Below are 19,253 nucleotides of genomic sequence, written 5' to 3' on the forward strand. Positions count from 1 at the left end.
GGAAAGCTGGGAAATGTAGTCCTATTTGGAGCGGCCATCGACCTAGCTAAAACTGTGCTACTGCAGAAGAGAAGAATCTATTTTAAACAACTTAAACAGTGGCTGAGAAGTTTATTCATATTATAACAGATAATAGCATTAATCCACATAAATTGTTGACAGTGAAGAGAAAAAGTTTAAGTAACTAGCAGGTTCACTGGCTCTTTTCTCAAGCTTGATGACAAGGTTTCCACAAACAAGCATAAAATAACACAAGCTGCATCTGTACTGTTTTGAAATAGGTGTCTGCCTGAATACGAGTGCTAGGGCTAAAATTCAAATAGAGGACTTCATTTTCAAAACAAATTTGTAAAAACAAGGCAGGGCCTGAAGACGTAACTGCAAGTACTCGCCACACAACTTACAGATACTCACAAAGATAAGGTATGTACACAAAGGGAAATCAGGTATCCATGTGATCCTGAAAGGGCAGAATTCCAGTTGCTGATACTATTACCAGAACTTGGTGCACACTAGGCTTCCCTCAGATATCGACATCACGTTTCCCTTTCACCTTTCTAGTGTCTGCTCAAAAGTCATTTCAGAAAGCTCCTTTACTGACCATTCTATTTAAAGTGACACTCCACCTTCAGCAGGTCTATGCTAATTATGCTGCTTCATTTTTAAAATTTTTTCATACCAACTCTTGATCCTGAAGTTGTGTGTATTACTTGTTCCCTCAACTAAAACATACATTCCTAGAAAGCAGGATTTTGTGTATTTTCCGCTATACTATGAGTTGTTAGAGTAATTCCTGGCTCATACTAAACATTCAGTAAATATTTGCGGAATTAATTGAGTGAATAAACAGATTAGCAACATGGCAAGGTTGCAACAAAGCTGAGATGATGCTAAATTACTTCAAATGGACTTTTATATTTGCTACCACATATTAGAGTCACACTGAGCATGCAGGGGACAAACAAGTATATCCAGCAGTGGGTGAAGGAAGAAAAACAGATGTAGAGAACCATCAGCCCTCCTCAAAATCCTATAACAACTTCACCTTTACTGACAATTGAGGATTTTATAACTTCTTGTACTTTATATCATGATGTTTATGTCCATGTTAACGTTATTTATGTCTGTCACTTGCTAAACATATGATTCTTGAAGCTAGAAACCACACTGATATATCTTGGTATCTCTATCAGTACTTAGTACTTTGCAGATTATAAGCTCGCAATATCTACTTAGATGAAAGAATAAATGAATCAATAATTAACCAACAATGGATGCCGATTTGCACAGATTGCATAGCAGTTTTTTATTCAGATAAACAAATTTCAATGACTACTTGTGAATAATCAGACCAATAAAAATGCTTTTAACTTAAAATATTAACTATCTCACTTAAAGAGGAAAAAAAAGATCATAATCACAGACTATGAATATAAAAGAACCTCAATACACAATGCCATTATTCTTTACCTACTTCTGTCCAACTCAGCTAGGAAACAATCAATGTTTTCATGTAAGAGCACAGTGCCATGACAGAGTTATTGTACACAATGTTAAATGTGTAGTAAAAATCCATTGAGGACACTAGTTAATGCATATGCATAACACTTTTCTATATTATAAAAAATTGGATGCTTAACTCTTTCTTTAAAATAAAAGGCAATTACTCTTTTTAGATGTGAAATAATTATTTTTTTTTTAAATACCACTTGCTCTTAAAACATAGTAGATGTTTTGTGCCTTTGAAGCAGCATCTTTGAGCTCAAATCATTTTCAGTACTTTTGCTGGATTTTAAAAGAAATTCTAAGATGTTGCTATATGAAGTCTGATGTCCTTATTAATGTCCTTTTTAGTGTTTAATTTTACTTGCTGAGTCATGATTTTCTCCATACTGAGTTTACCATTCTACCACTGGTTTTGGAAAAAGGTGACCTTGAAGCTGGGAACAGGATAATGACCTTGACAGAGATAAGTAAACATTTCTGTCCTTGTAGGCCTGATGTTTTCTTTCTCAGTATATCCCCACCCCAGATCACATTTTTTTATAGTCACCAAGATGTATTTTTGAACATGCCTGCTTCTTTGATTAGATCTTTTCTCTTTGGAGCAGAAAGCATGACTTGCTATTTTTTTCCCTTTATTTCTTCTTTACCTTCTCCCTCAACTCACTGTCCCTGTTGATAAATCATCTCACTTTCTACTGAACTTGCTATTTTCTATGGAACTATTACCTAGTGATTATGTTACCTTTGCACATATATTTAATCTCTTTGGTAGGTTAAAGCTCCTTTAAAATGCAGAATGCTCTGAAGTTACCTCTATATTCACCAGTTCTACTTCACTATCATGAACTGGGATGCTGAATAACATTAGATAAATGAAACAAAAGATCTTATGGGGGTGCCTGGGTGGCTCAGTGGGTTAAGCATCCAACTTTGGCTCAGGTCATGATCCCATAGTTCATGAGTTTAAGCCCCACTTGGGCTCTGTGCTGAAAGCTCAGAGCCTGGAGCCTGCTTCAGATTCTGTGTCTCCCTCTCTTTCTGCCCCCCCCCCCCCGCTCTTGCTTGCTCTTTCTCTCTCTCAAAAATAAATAAACTTTAAAAATAATTTAAATAAAAGATCTCATAATGCAGCTCCTGCTTTTATGGGCCTCTTCTACTTTTCCTCCTATTCTGTTGACTGCTATTTGACCATTTGCTATCCAATCCTATATATTAAACCATGGGTCTAGGAAATAAAGAGATAAAATGCAAAAACACTTCTGTAACTGGTTATGTTCCTTTTATTGCTCTTTAAAGTTATTAGATAACAAAAAATCTTGGCTGTGCAATTTGTCCAACAATAAAATATGCTTCCTCCCCCCCGCCCCCCAGGTACTTAATAAGGAGTGTAGTTTTCACAGTAAAGCAGTCCTACAAAGAACAGAATAAATAAAAGGTATAGGGGAAAATTTCTCCATAGCAAATGGAGTAAGATATTCAAGAATTTGTAAGCATTCACCAACTTCTTTAAACAAAGTAGTGGATTTTCAAACAGAGACATTTTAAAATATGTAACTTCCATAAAGTTGGTTCCATTTGCCATAATATTTTAAGTAAATAATCATGTTTCCTTAAAGAGTGGTCATCAACCATGCTCTGGGGTGGCTATCCAGAGATCAGCCCTGTTTCTGGTCTGATTAGTGCTTTTCTGAAGGGACACTGCTACTGAACATCCCTAACATCAAGTTGGCCTTTGTTGAACTGTTAAAATACCTATGGACATGAAGATTTCAACTTGTAAAAGACAGTAGTTAAAGGTCGTGTGAAGAGTTTTAAGTTCTGTAATATGATGTATAGTACTAAGTCTGAGTAACACAATCCAACAAATCATAGCACTTCTTGATTAGACTGCAAGGGTCATTAAATCATTAAGAATGAACTAAGATTAACTTTTCTACACAGGCAGTACAGTGCAGTGGTTAATAATGATTACACTTAAAATCCCAGTAGGAAAAAAGAGCACACTTGAAATAGGGTAATTTGAGAAGGGTTTACTTTTCGAAAGGGTGAATGACACAGGTGTGGTTGGGATGTAGCAGGAAAATAAGGGCTAATATAAGAGTTCAGAACTAGTAGCAGTGAAGTGGTAACGAGTCCTCGTCCAAAGGATAGAGAGGAGAGGAGTTTGTGGGGTTCTGAATGAGAGTGATGCAGAGCAGAATGCCTTTAGAAAAAGCATGATTTTTTGTTTAAGGTACAGAGCCAAACCAAGATGATCTCAAACAGGAGACAAACTGAATACCTTCTCCTCATTCTCCCTCCCACTGACAACATGCCTGAAACTCCCAAACAGAAGATTTACATGGAAACCAGTGTTCTAGGCACTATTCTAAAGGCTTCAGGTACGATACATTGCCTAATCTAGCGACACTTCAGTTTCTTCATCTGCAAATGCTAATAAGAATAGTAACTACTTTATGGTTTACAAGGCAGTACAAAGATTAGGGGAAAAAAAAAAAGAAGCAGCACTTTAACAGTTCATGGGATATAGTAAGTTATAAGGAAATGTTACCTCTCATTAGTGGACTTTTCAAAGCAGGCTCTTTTGTCAGAATGTACAGCAAACATAAAAGCCACAAAATGATTCTTTCCAAGTTTTAGATATTAATATATCTCTCTACATTACTCTGTATCGAAAGGCTAAAAAAATTAAGTAAAATTCTTTCTTTGATTTGTTTCATTGTATTTCATTTCATTTTCCTTAGAATAATACTTACATTAAAGACCCAAATGTTTCTATAACTATATTCAAAATTAGAGTTACAGAAATGTGAATTTCAAATCCAAGAAAGATCCAGGAATGACATCTCCATACTCAGATGTCAGTGAAACTTCAGGATACACTAGTCTTTCTTTGGGAACATACTCCAAAGGGAAAAACTAAAGCAGATTTGGATTTTAAAAAACAAAAACAAAAACAAACAAAAACAAATAAACAAAAAAAAAACCACCTCATGAGTAGTACTGTTATCCAGCAAATAATGACTTTGAGGATGAAAATAAACATTTGTGAAGCAACAGATTAAAAACTTGAGAATTCAAAAATAATACCCCCCAAACACAGCAAGCCCATGCCTCCAAATGGTTTTCCCATATGCAGTAGGGTGGAATGCTATTTACTCTTGGCATTATTGGCTACTTTGCAACCTCAAATCTTGACATAAATGTAACTTTTTGTATCTTCCATTATTTATCAAAAATAAACTCCTGATTTTAAATCACTCACGTGCACGCATGCACACACACATATACACACACACACACAGAAACACAAACCCTACATCTTATAGATAGCACTATTTTCCACTGGGGGGGGGGGATAGGAACTATTTGCTTGCTTACTTCTTTTTTTATATCTTTCCTATTAGATTTTAATTCTTTGGATGGTTCAGTTAAATGTGTCTCATTTGCTTGTATAAACTTCTAATCTAGTACACAGTCAGTGCATTAAGTATCTTACACATGAGTGAACAATTATGATTTTGATTTTTGAAAGAACAACAAATTGTTCTTGGTGATTCATAATTTCCTGCCAGTTGGTCAACCCTTCTCATATTAAACTTTAACCAATTTCCAAAGAAAGGAAGTATAAACTGGTGATTCATTCTTTGCTCTCATGGAGTCCTGGCCTGAACTTTGTATAAAGAATGATGGTGGCCTGACATCAAACCTTCCCTGTCCTATTTTAACAAATATAGTATATAAAACTTTAAAATTAAAAAAAATAAAAAATTACCCTTTGAAAAACATGAATCAACACTGAAAGAATGATCAAAAGAGTGACTGGTAAATTTATGATACATACTATATATGTCATTTATATATATTATTTCATATGTATATATGAAATTCAAAACAGAATAAAAAGATTAAATCGCTAACTCCATACAATAAAAGTTATTGACAAATCGATGTAACAGAATGAAAACAAGATTTGGAAGCAGGTAAAATGAAGCTGATATGACAGTTTCTTATTCTTTGACCAGTAAGAATGTGTCTTTTTGTTTTTAATCCCCTAGTTACTTTCTATCACCTAAGACCTCTACATTTGCTCAGTTATAATAATATGAATAAGCATTCAGGACTATCTCAAACTATTGTTTAACTTTTGTAAGTGCTAATTCAAAAGTAAAGTACAAAAATTATTATTGAATATTTAAAGTCATTCTATTAAAAATAGTCTCTGTAACAGTATTGTTTCTAACTTCGATTTGCATAACTTTTTCCCCCAAAAAATAACATATTATAAGAAAATATTTATTTTCCACTTTGGAACATATTTCTCATTTATAATAGACATTATAAACCATTTTAATGTTTTCTATGTTTTAAGTCTTTTCTATGTTTGAAAATATATCTTACAAAATGAGCTTAGCCAATCTTACCATCATATTGTATTAGTCTACCAAAGACCAAAAAGCAAATATGTCTTGAAATGATGCATGAATTCCTGAGAAAATAACATACCATGTGTTATTGAAGAAGAATAGTACTAAGAATTCAAAGAAACCAATAATCAGCTTTTTACAGTTAATATTTGCCCATGTATAGCTGAAATGAAAATGTGTAGAATGTAGAAAGATAACCTTTTAAACAATAATTTCAAAAATAAACTCAAAATACCAGAGATGATGCATCTCTCAAAGCATAACGCTTTCCTTGAATTCATTTCTATATCCGACTTTCACATATATTGCTCTTCTACAACATTATGCCTTTCTACCACTGAATCCTATTTAGTTATGACTCAGTGCCTTATTTACTTCACTGATTGTATTAAGCCCACACAAATCATCCGAAAGCTTTAATTTGGTCTCCACAGGCTTTCTTTACTTCCCAGAAATGGTAACAAGGTATTTTAAATCCTCCCAACCCTAAGTACACATGTTGCAACATCACTACTATTTGCCAAATAAATTACACTACAAATATAATTCTCAGCTTCCTTTGCTGACTAGCAGAACTAGCCCAGGAAGAAAGAAAAAAAAGCAGAAGCATTCAATTTCTATATTTTTACAACCCCGGAATTCAGGATCTTGATAAGTAAAAACTCAGTTGGAAAAAATAAAAAAAAAAAAAGATGCTGACTAGGCAGATAATAAGCCTACTATGATCAGTGGTATCCATGGGAACCACTAATACATTCGGTAGAGGATGTGTATTGAAGGTAAGGTCACAGAGCAATAGAAATTTGCTGATGGACACATGCAATGACACTAAATCATCATGTACTCCAATATTTTTAATATGCATGTAGATTACTGGAGAAACCCACATACCATAATTACAACCCCATAAAATCATCTTATGATAATCAAATAATCATCATAATCCCATGGAGTATGTATTTAGCCCTCTTCCACAAATGAAGAAACTGAGGCTCAGAGACATTACGTGTGCTTAAGATCCCAAAGATGGTGAGAAATTGAGCAGAATTCATATCAAGGCAGGTTTATTTGATTCCATGACCCATGCACTTAATTTTGTTTCCCAAGCAGAATAAATGGCAATAAATTTAAGACATATACGCAGTGAAATGCAGATATACTGAGTGTATCCAGTACAATATTGAGAATAAAGGATTCAAAGGGGGTTAAATGAGGAGTTTAAAAAGAGTACTATAGTGGCCATGCAAAAGGAAGAGAAGCACATATAGTTTAGGACCTAATACATGATTAAAGAATAAATAAAAAGGTCAATATAACCATATAAGACTATACAGTGCAGCCAAGGGAGAGCACAGCCTTTTTAATAGCTCAAGGCTGAATGCTTATAGGAACCCCAAAAGTACTTGCTACTTCATTATTTTCTTTTCCTGGAATATTCAATTCCTTAGTGTACATTGGCTTTGTGTATGTTCCTTTTAAAAAGGGTGTTTCAATGATAATTCTTTTGAAAATTACAAGGAATTTCAACAAAATACTGCAGGAGTACTAAAAAACTACACATAGTACAATTCCCATAAACCTCACGCAACACTGGCCAAGGACATGCAAAAATAGGTGTCAAATATTAAAATAATTAAAAGGTTATTTTTTGTTCTAGAATTAAGCAAATAGACTAGATCATTTGAAACTTTGATATCAATAATACTGTTAATAGTTTTAAAAATCTGAATACAGCAAAGTCATCTTAAATGTGAACTTAAACTATTTTTATGATTACACAATGGACTCTCATAACAACTATAGGATGTAGGCAAGTGTGGCTTTTACTCTAATAAACCATATATTCAGAGTTACTTTAAGACATAGAGGTGAATCTTTTACCAAATCAGTATCATAAAAGACCAAGGAAAAACTGAATTATGCTGCTACAATCATGCACTATTATCTACAGAGACTGAAAGAGAAGGAAGAGGTCTGTTATTATGTGAAAAATATTTGGTAGGAAGAAAGAACAGTGAGCCAATGATCAAAGAATAAATCTATACTTGTGCTAAACACAGCTTTTATAAAAAGTTGAAGATTCTTCTAAATGAAACAAGTCCAGAGCAGCACAGACTGCTAAAATATTACATTTTATGAGGCAACTTACACAAGAGTACACATTTGTAGATATGAAGGTAAAAGACCTCAAAGCAAAAAGGCTACAAAATTATGATATAGAGGTCTATAAACATCTGAACTTCAGTCTATCCACAGTATTAGAGACCTGTTACTTTATGAGCATGATATTGAATGAGATAAGGGAAAGGCTTACTAATATAGGAGAAGAGCAATAAATCACAGAAAACAAAGATTAATCCATATAATTTATATCTTCTTTAATATTAATTAAAAATAATGAATTTCCTTAAGAAAGGTATTTCCTCTCTTTTCTGAAAAATAATATTTTCAAAAAGGTATAACACCTTGTTCCTTTTTACTATTAAATAATTAAAAACCCACATTACAAGCAGAAGGCATAATGACTGTTCATGCTCTAAAAGTCCACAGCCCTTCCCAAGTACATTTTTAAAACTTCCTATGATCATAACGCTAAGTCCTCTATTTCCTTTGTAATCTCTATTGTGGCTGGCCCAATCTTGGAAGAGTACTAGGCATTATAAAGTACTTGGATAGATTGATTTGACTGAGTACTCTCAAAATTAGATTCCAAACATATCTTAATTTAACTCTTCTTGATGGGCAATTCTTCATTGGAAAGGGTTAGTGTGAGATGCTTAAAAGAATGTATGCTGGTATTATCCCTAATGTATATAGAATTCTTTATACTTTAATACCACATTGATGATGGGTACTAAAGACCGCATGATAGGAAGATTCTGATTCCAGATCTTTTTGGCCGGTCCTTAGAATGTGGCAGGTAGAAAGGAAAGTGATCCTAGACCTGGCAGCGGATTGCTAAATATCCCAGACTCAAGGAGGTAAGAAGACGGTCCAGACAGCCACTGAATGGACATCCAATATCCCTTCTGCTATGTGGATATCTGGAAATGGCCACTGAGTTCCATCACCTCTTCCTTCCAACTCTTTGCACAAATGGCTGGGCACCAGTTACACTAAGCACTGGACCTAGAGACTGGGATTGAAAGCACAGCACTTGCCTTGATGTGGGTAGTAAAGGAGGAATGGAAAAATGAATGAGCAAAATTATACCTACATGATGTTCAGGTTTTATTTCTTGGCCCCGTGGATCTATCAATTCTCAAGTTCAGTTTATTGTCACGTAATTCAGAAAATAAGCTGGAATTGAAGCTGTCAAAATTGGTCCATGAAAACACAGGCTGACAAGACATACACACTGCAGACTTATACTAGGAAAGTTGCAGAATCCAATCTAAACATTTCCGAATTAGCAGATTTTTTTATCACAGTAAAGATGTCCTATTAAAGCTGAGAGGAATATAAATTATGAGACTAAGCCTTGGAATAAAGCATCAAATAGAACGCCCACATAAATCATTCTTTTACATTTACGTACTCTTTGAACAAGACTACCCAGATTTAGCCTATGGCACCAGAAATATTCACAGTGAATGGTGATATTTTCTGGAGAAGCACATTTTCCTAGTTAGATTTCCTTACACTGTTTTTGCCTCTACTGCTCTCCTGTTTTCCCTTTTACACACGATACAGATGCATGTGTCTCTTACATATAACTGTAAAGAAATAAGTCTAATTTCATAAACTATAAATAAAAGCACCACATTGTTTTACACTTAAAATAATTTTATTTTGGAAGATGTATGAAGCAAATTTAACTGAAATCATTACTGTATTAAAATAAGATGTCTACTTTTTAATGAGAGACTTTTTTTTGGAGCAATCAATATTCATGTTGGGTATACAAAGGAGTAAGTCGAAGGTGGACCAGACTGAGACTTAGATGACGAGCAATCTTAACTACTGATTTTTATATGAAAAACAGCTTTTATAACTATATTATTTATAATGGTTTACAACAAAGCATACGGAAGAATTTGATATGTGCCTCCTTTTCTTTCAAATAGAATCATCTGTGATTCTAAAGCATAATTCTGCCCTTAAACTCTTTTCACTATATATTTCATTTTTAGGTGTTTTTCTAATAAGAGCAAATATTTCAAAAGTTTTTAATTGAATCTTGCCATTCAATACCAACACATGGTCCTTTATATTCTTGCTGATACATCCAATGGATGCAAGAATTATGCATGAATTTTTACGTCTACATTTCAACTTCCTATGTGAACATTTTTACAAATGCATTCCCTTTACTTTCTCCTGGCCTTGTTTTCTTATAAGTCCCGATCTTTCTTGGAGCAAAGTAGTGTTGGTCTCAACTAGAAGCCAACAATACAAATAATTGCTATTGCTTTTGGTAGAGAAAAGCAGTGTCTTTCACACCACACCGTTGTGTATCTATGTTTTATCCAGTTTATAGATGACAGAAGGGAAACAATCTATAAGAGAGGAGTAGTAAGGAAAGTAATCTAGCAACAGCTGCACTGATCCAGGTCAATTGAATCTGCAAAAGACCCCTTCTGGAATCTGGTGATAGCAATGAGTTCCTTGGGTCACAGTGAATAGTTGGCTGAGATATTTAATTTATTTTGAAGTAAGCCATAGAAAAAAACTAGGGGGCAATTTCAGCAATGTGCAGCATCTCTAAAGAGAAACTAAATAATTATCATTTCTAGAATCCTAAATTTCTAAGTCTGGAAATGTGTCCTAAAGAGTCATGAAACATTTCATCCATAGAGAATAAACTAATCTTAAAAAATACATCATTTATGTTTGATTTTTCATTATTTATAGATGAGAAGACCAAGGATGAAAGAACAAGAGTGATTTATATAATCAGCTGGTATTGTTCAACTAGATTGGAAGATTTTTACTATTCCATGCTATCTGAAACCTATGAACATTAATAGTATGTATCAAAACATATAAATCTGCCAGAACTTTATATTTTCCAAAATACTTAGTGAAGTCTTAGAATGCATTGTGTGCTCTCTCTCACGTACATGTGGTTAACAGATATAGCAAGGAAAATATTAGGCTAGTGGTCAGAAGGTCTTGGTTTAGTCTCTTGCTACACACCTGCAGTATGTAGGAGAATTACTTGAACACACTACTCTCAATTACTTCATATATTTAGGAAAAACATTCAACTAGGTGTATATCATTTTCTACCTCTATAATTTTTGAGGTTTTCAAAAATACACCATACAATTTTTTTTTCTTTTGTGTATCTTCTTTAGAGAATAAGCTTTACCCCAGCTACCAATAAGCCTACCTATTCCACACCCAAAAAATGATAAAAATAATCCTGAGTTAAGGTGTGAAAAATTCTTTGCCCCTAGTAAACATCCCATGACTCAACAGACAAAAGATGAATAATAGCTTATCAACAAATATATTCAAATGTATCTTCAAAATATTATCAATAAATATATTCAAAAAAAGGAAAAAGAATTATTAAAATAGGTTGTTTGATTCCAGATTATTTTTCTAAAAACAGGAATTTTTTTTCTACTGTTCATTTATCTACAAGTGCTGAGATTGTTACAGGATAATAATAAAGATAATCAATATAATCATTGATCTCCAGAGAAAGAAATATTGATCCTGTGTTACAACCAAGATATTGTCATTTGGAAACTCATTGTAAAAACAACTATTAAATATTTATTATTAAAAATAATAATTACTATGCAAAAAATTTACTCTAACCAGAGCTACAAAGAAGCATTATAATGGTATCAATATTGTAATTCTGTTTATGTGTTAACAGGCTGTTTATCTTTAAATCTTTCTGTCATTAAATGCTTATAGAAAAAAGATAAAGAAAAAAATTAAATTTGTAAAAATAAAGATCATCTCTTAAATGCAGTTGGTTGGAGGAAATTCTCACACTAAAATAAAATGAGCATTTCAGATTTGTTTCCTGATGAACTTCTAAAAACTTCATGTGTAAACAGTCAGTAATACTTATATCATTGAATCTGTTATCCTTTCTTGGAATTTAAAAAAAACAAATAAGCTAATTTAAGACCCTTTATGTTATATATTTTAATGGCATCACAGCAAATATATGATCATAGAAAAACTGGACATCCTTAATGGCACAATTGAGGTTTTATCCTAAATCACTTGCTCAAAACATTTGAGAAAATACCCCTTCGATAATTTCTTGTTCTCTTTCAGTTGAATATTTTCCTCCTTTTTTCAAACTAATAAATTATGGAAAGACCTCTAGAAAGAATTATTTTTATTTGTAATATTAGCCAAGATCTTTCTTGATATTGAATGGGGAAGCGAATTAACTCCAAAGCTTCCTAGAACTTATTTCAAGTTCATTACACAGAGCAGACGATCAAAATAACTGGTCCAGAACATCCTGTTACCATCAGAAAACATCAGGCAAACTGTCAACCTCTTTCTTCTTTCTTGACAAATATCTAGTGGTCTCTGTCTCCAAAACTTAAAACTTATTTCCTCTCTCAATTTGCTTTCAGTATCACAAATTCGTCATGTCACAGTAGTTCTTTTGAGGGATGTTTCTGCTTCCAGAACTGAGCTGGCAGCAGAACGGCTACACAAAGTAATATGTGAACAGATTCACTGTGGTATTTAAAAAAAATTGTCTTTGCTTTTCAAATTGGAGTCTCTAAAAAAGGTGTGAGGGACATATTTATTCACACTTGGTAATTCTCTTCTACCACTCTGTTGTCTTTGTATCTTTATCTCCACACTTTTCAAAGTGCTTTTTTTAAAAGGAATTGATACATTAGCCTGTCTTCAAAGTTAATTTACAATTATTAATATGTAATCAGAAGATAGATACAAAAATAAATAAGTCCTCATTTTTTATCTACCCTCATTCCAGTCACTAAAACTAATAGTTGAATGAATAATACTCTTTTTCATTATTGGATTTTCCGCATATTCTGTTTTATTATTTTACCTATTGCTTTATGAATTGTAATATTAGTTTTTACATGTTTCAATAGAAAATTTATCAGCACATCCATTTTTGTTGGCACCAAATTCCCAGAATTCTCATTTTAAAATATAAATGACTAGATGTTTTCATTAATCTTTTTAAATTGATATTTACTTACTAAACATTAAAATTCCATATTATTATAAGCATCATATTCTTTGCAAAATAATACGTTACTTAAAACACTTCTGTTCATTTCATTAAAATATTATTTCTTCACTCCATCAAATTATTAAGAAGGAAAATCCATTAGATCACTAATCATTCTACCTAATCTCTTACTGACACAAGTAAACATAAATAAGTTTCGATAGTAGTCAATGCTACTGATCAAAAGCATAGTCCAATAAAGGTTCCCTGAACGTCATGTAGATGGAACGTTAGAGGAAAATGACAATTTTTTGAAAATACTTATATTTATTTTCCTTACCCTTTCAATATTTGTCTTTAAAAAGTTTCCTGTCAAACTCTACCACTTTTAATATTCTGTCCATCTTTACTTCTGTCAAATCCTCTTTAAGTTTCTTAATGAAACAAATGCTTCATTTGATTAAATTTTGCATTGGTATCTTTAGTCTAATTATATTATTGCAATAAAATATAAACTAGGTCAGCAACAAATAGTTTCATGAACAATTAATGCTTTGCCAATCAAGAGGCTATTTCATTAGAATAACAGCATCAAAAATAAAATTCTATTACTCTTAGATATCTTTTGATCAAAACCTTCATTCATACAAATGATCATCCCAGTATAATAAAAATAATTTGTACTTGTATGATTTGTCCCTATGAAAAATTTTAATTCACCCAAGTATACAGAAATAATGGAGACAAATGCTTTAATATTTGGCACACTATAGAGAGTAAAAAATGTATATGTTAGGATCCCAAAGCGAAGTCTTTGATTTGTATTTAGTGCCTACCAGTTTTCTTTCCGCCAATGCATTTGTCATGAATACACCTGAAATGTCGTTTCATGCTGTAACAACACTCAAGGTGGCCATTATATAAAAAAAGTCAAAACTAAAACTTTGGATAGAAAGTCATACTTTTAAGTAATGTTTACTTTACACTGAAATCATAAAATGCTGTAAAGCTTTTACTGCAAATATTTATATGCATTTTCACATATACTTCAATTAAACAATAACTTTCCATACTCTGTCCTTTCAGAAGTGGAATTCAGTCTTGATATCTACAAAACAGCACCCTCAAAGAAAAGCAATGCAGCAAAGATGCAAAAATGACATCCATGTTGATTTGTAAACAAATCTAGTTGCCATCTGAATTGAACCAAAAAACAAACAAAATAAAAACTGGACTGCTGATAGGCCTTACCTTCTTGAACTGCTTGAAAAGGGTTGTTGCCATCGACAAATGTCACTGAAAATGTGATTTTCTCAGTCTGTAAGATCTCTTCATTCTGGTTGAGGTCACCAACCGCTGTGCGAAACACCTCATCATCCTTTTTGGCAGATTCATCAAAAATTGCTCCTACAAAGAAGTGAGTGTGGTCATTAAACAACAACATGAATATTCTGTCATGCTCTCTGTAAATATGACAGGGACTTATATATTTGAAAAAATGTATACCTTCACTTAAAGCATGCATTTTATTTATTACTGACGTACACTATACTGGAAGCAGTATGGTAGCTAAGCAGGAATATGTAGTTACTTCTTCCAAATGGAAATTATGAATAGCACATCAAAGTGTTATTTCAGGCAAAGCTTTGGTGAGACAATATAAGAAGTCCCAAAAGCTTTTGCAGGACAAAGTGTCTGATACATTAGATGTCTCATATCATGGTATCTTTAGGAATTCATAGCTTTAAGAATATTTTTCTGAACAATAGGAGATAAAATCAGGAAACTTTCTGAGAGCCATTCACACAAGCATACGGGAATCAAACTTCTATTGTGATCTTAATTTATTTTTCATTTTTCTTTTTCTTTCTTTTTTTTTATTTTGAATAAAGATATTAGTATCTTTTACAACATGAATTCAGTAACATTAGACAAGTACAAATCTCTGAGCAGAGACAATTTGAGAAATAGTTCCTAAGAACTAACATAAATCCTAATGGATAATTATAGCCTTTTTCACATAAATACAATAATAATGATGATAAGAATTGTGGCTAACTTGATTGACTGTCAACAGGGAATTGGCTAAACACACCAGTTCTAGAAGTAAACTGATTTCAAATTCTGACTGTCATTTGTTAAGCATACGACCCTGAACAAGGGATTCAAATTTTAAACCCCATAATCATCATCTGTAAAATCTAATGACAATACCTATCTGTAAGGGTTATTAACTGCATTAAATGAGATTATCCATGTAAAATGTAAATAAATTGTGCTAACTGAATGGTAAATTTTCACTAAACACTAGGTTTTAATTTTAATTTTAAATTATTTTTAATTTATGTTTATTTTTTGAGAGTGAGAAAGAGCTTGCAAGTGTGAGTGGGGAAGGGATAGAGAGAGGGGGACAGAGGCTTGGAAGCAGGCTCTGTGCTGACAGCAGAGAGTCCCGATTGGGGGCTGGGACTCATGAATGGCAAGATCATTAACTGAGCCAAAGTCTGATGCCTAACTGACTGAGCCACCGAGGTGCTCCCATTTTATTTTTAATTACTGTAATACAAACAGTGCTTAACATTTTCTATTAATATTTTTCTATATTACAGAATCTCATTTAATCCTTAAAATAATTATGTGGTATGTATACTGTCACACACACATAGAGTTATGAAAATTAAGTTTCAGTGCAAGGAATACGCCAAAGGAATAAGGGCCAGAGTAGAGTCCTTGACTGCTTGACTCCAATGTCTTTGCTCTAAGTCACAATGGGATACTGCCTTTTAGGATTATACCCCTAAGAAATAAAAGTATTTTTATGAGGATCCTGACCTTCCTACAAATCTGGGAGATTCTTTCCCATCTGGCTATGCATCCTTTATTTTTATTCATTGTGATCCTGTTAGTGCTAGGAGCATATTTTTAAATTGTTTATTTTGAAATTATAAATATTGGGCCAATGTACTTTTTGCCTTTTTGAGTGAACTAAATGAATTTCCCCCTGGGAAAAAAAAAGACATACACCTCAGGATCAATAACGTGATAAAGGAATGACTACACATACATATCCACATACATATCCAAATAATATTTCTTGTAGTATGTAAATACATCAATAAAATTATGTATATTAAAATGTCTTTTTCCCATATGTAAACACAATATGGGTTTTATATACACACATACAGAGAGATAAACACAGACTATAAGGACACAAACATGCATATACATGTTTATATACATACACACATACACACATATGTATATATAGAAACATACAGAAACAGACATTTTACATCAGCTACTCCTGTTGATTTTATGCATTTGTGACTAAAGCCAAAAACCTTCTAGTAAAAGACAGATCATGATATTAAACATGCATTATTAGACTCAATACATGATAAAGCAAGTCTGAAACTATGTCCATTTCTGACAAGTGTGGCAGGTTACTTTTGCTGTCTTCACCTTAAGTGGCCTCATGATGGGGTGGAAATTATTAATTTTCACCAGAGAAGGCAGAGTGTCTAACAGGCTTTTTGTGTGAACCTAGCTTTCTCTTGTCACTGCTCTTTTACATTTGCATGGATTGTGCTAACTTTTATCAGCCTCTTCAAACCCTTGCTTTCTACCTCCTAAAATATATTCTAAATACATGCTAAGAGTATGACAAAGAATGAAGATTTTTTTAATTGATACATAAAGTACTCACTAATTATATATATAATATATATTACCCAGAATATTAATATTTTATTAATATAATCAAGCATAATAAACATTATAGATGTTAGCCTTTGACCTAGCCTATAATTTCTGAATCAGATTGAAATCTACTTTAGAAATTATTTCTGTGAAATTATTTAGGCAATAAATTTTAGATTTATCTTGCTGATTTTAAACATCATTCAGAAGACTCATTTTAATCTGTGATAATTGTTATGAGAATCTAGATTAATCATCACATTGAAAATTTAATATGATCAGACTCAGATACACAAATTTCTTTAACAGTTTGTTAGAAAGTGTGATATAAATGTACTATATAATTGGAGCTGAAATATCCAATTCATTTTAAAGCAGATAGTCTAAATGGCTACTCACAAACAAGTGATGTCTGTTTATATAAAGACACTTCACCTTGTCATGGATTCTAAATGGGTCTTTTAAAAGAAGAGTTTCTAATCAACCTTGTTTTAAAGTGGGTAATATTACTGACTTCTGCCAAGTATTGGTAACACATTTTAATGGGAGCATTTTACTGTTACCTGACAGAACACTGAAGACTGCCTTAAATATTAAGCCTGGCTTAATAAATGGCAGAAACCCACAGAAATGATAGCAAATTAGTCAATTCCGTGCTGAATTAAGATACACTGAAAGGCAATGCATAAAACAAGCAGTTCATCTTTCTGCAAACAGCAAAAAGTACACAGAAGAAACGTTTCATCTTACTGCACACAGCATAACCAAAGAACAGGAAATCCTAGCAACATTTCAAATCCAGTTATTTATTTACTCTTTTTCTTCAGCTATAAAATCTCATCTTTTTACCAAAGAGTACATGCAGCATTTTGTATTAAACACAAGTATTCTGAAAACAGCCCAGTGAGTTCCACATGTAGAATCTCATGAAAGATGGTTCTTACTTATTTCATGTACTTGCAAGAGTACAGCAATTCCATGTCTTTAACCTTGGTATCAAAACACACACATTATCAGTGTAATCCAATCTCAAACATCTTAGATTTACTTTTTTAAAAAATTTTAAGGTTCCTTGAATGCAACATTCATAACTATACTGTTATCATGATGACCCAGCATCTAGTTTTTCCCCAGCAACTTCTATTAGCCTTTTTTTTTTGTCAGTTTTAATTTACAACCTTGAGGTAAAAAGAATATTCAACTTATTGTCAAGATGAAATAATTCTTCCACTACTTACACACGCATGCACATACATACAGTTTGAGCAACTTCACATTGGTCAAACTGGAAGGAAGAACAACCAAGCAATAAAGCAGACTATGAACACCTCCTAAAATTTGTAATCAGTCATTTCCATTCTTAGGGATTAATTATGATATGTTCCTTCTTTGAGGGGGAAAAGGGCTTTACTGATCCTTATACAAAAGAATGACATATACGGGCAAGAACACATACATGTTTTTAAATACAAACATTATGTTTACTTGTCTTCTTATATCTTAGAAAGTAAAGAATAATCATTTATAATAATGTTAAAAATATGCTTATATCATTTTTTTTACTTGTTGTGAAGGGCGATCTGTACAAGTCAGTATTTTATGCCATAAAATCATTTTACACAGATTCATATTTGCAAATATGCCTGGTAATAAAACCTTTATAAGAAGTTACTAATCTGACCAACTCAGTAATTCTCAAAAACATTAGATGCTTAAGCAACATTAAGCTTAGAAGTATTTTTACCTTCATGTCTTTATTCATGGTGTTGCCTCCATCATGGATGTATGTATGTTTTGTCTCATTAGCAAAATATAATTTCATGGGTCACAGAAACTATTTGTATACTTTGAGTATGTAAAAGGGAACCTGGATATATTAGATGTTCAAGAAACAGTAACATATTAACCTTCCTTTATGTTTAGTTAGACATAATATTGTAAAATAAGAGACTTAGATTCAAAGACAGAAGAAAAATATGACTTACAACTAACTCTAAGTCAAAACAAAAGTAGACTTGCTAATGTACTTGCATGTGAATTTATTTTCATGGACATTATTGTGACTCCAGAATATCCAAATTATTCAGCAAGGTATTAAGCATACACTTATATTTTTAGTTTCAATATTTAATTATTTTTCCTTATACCTATATGAGGCAAGTGGAGGAAACATTGTTTAGCTGATAATGGAGGAAAGAAAATATCTTCATCTAGCTCAGAATTTCCTCAAAAATATTGAGAAATGATTTGATACATGTCTTGAAGGAATTTTCTATAGAATCAGTAGAATTATTGGAAGATTTATATATCACATTTTATATAACTAGCATACCAAATAATTTTAAAATAAATGATTCTAAAAATTGAAAACAAGTATTAATGTATCTACATTATCCTTACATGATCAATTTAGATTTAAAACTGTAGTATATAAAAAATATGTATGAAATAATTGCCTAAAATATCAGAATTGTAAGTAAAAT

General features: G+C 32.4%; 1 protein-coding gene across 2 annotated transcripts in view; it reads right to left on the reverse strand.

Moving 5' to 3' along the window:
• The window catches only part of GRID2 (glutamate ionotropic receptor delta type subunit 2), a 1,444,174-nt gene that overhangs the window by 1,138,701 nt on the left and 286,220 nt on the right, over window positions 1–19,253 (reverse strand). For both annotated transcript variants that reach the window (XM_042935882.1, XM_042935881.1), the window contains exon 2: window positions 14,320–14,475. In XM_042935882.1, coding sequence (XP_042791816.1) covers window positions 14,320–14,475 — 156 coding nt within the window. The remainder of the gene's footprint in view (window positions 1–14,319; window positions 14,476–19,253) is intronic.

The sequence above is a fragment of the Panthera leo genome, chromosome B1 (genome assembly GCF_018350215.1).
Source record: "Panthera leo isolate Ple1 chromosome B1, P.leo_Ple1_pat1.1, whole genome shotgun sequence".
NCBI lineage: Eukaryota > Metazoa > Chordata > Mammalia > Carnivora > Felidae > Panthera > Panthera leo.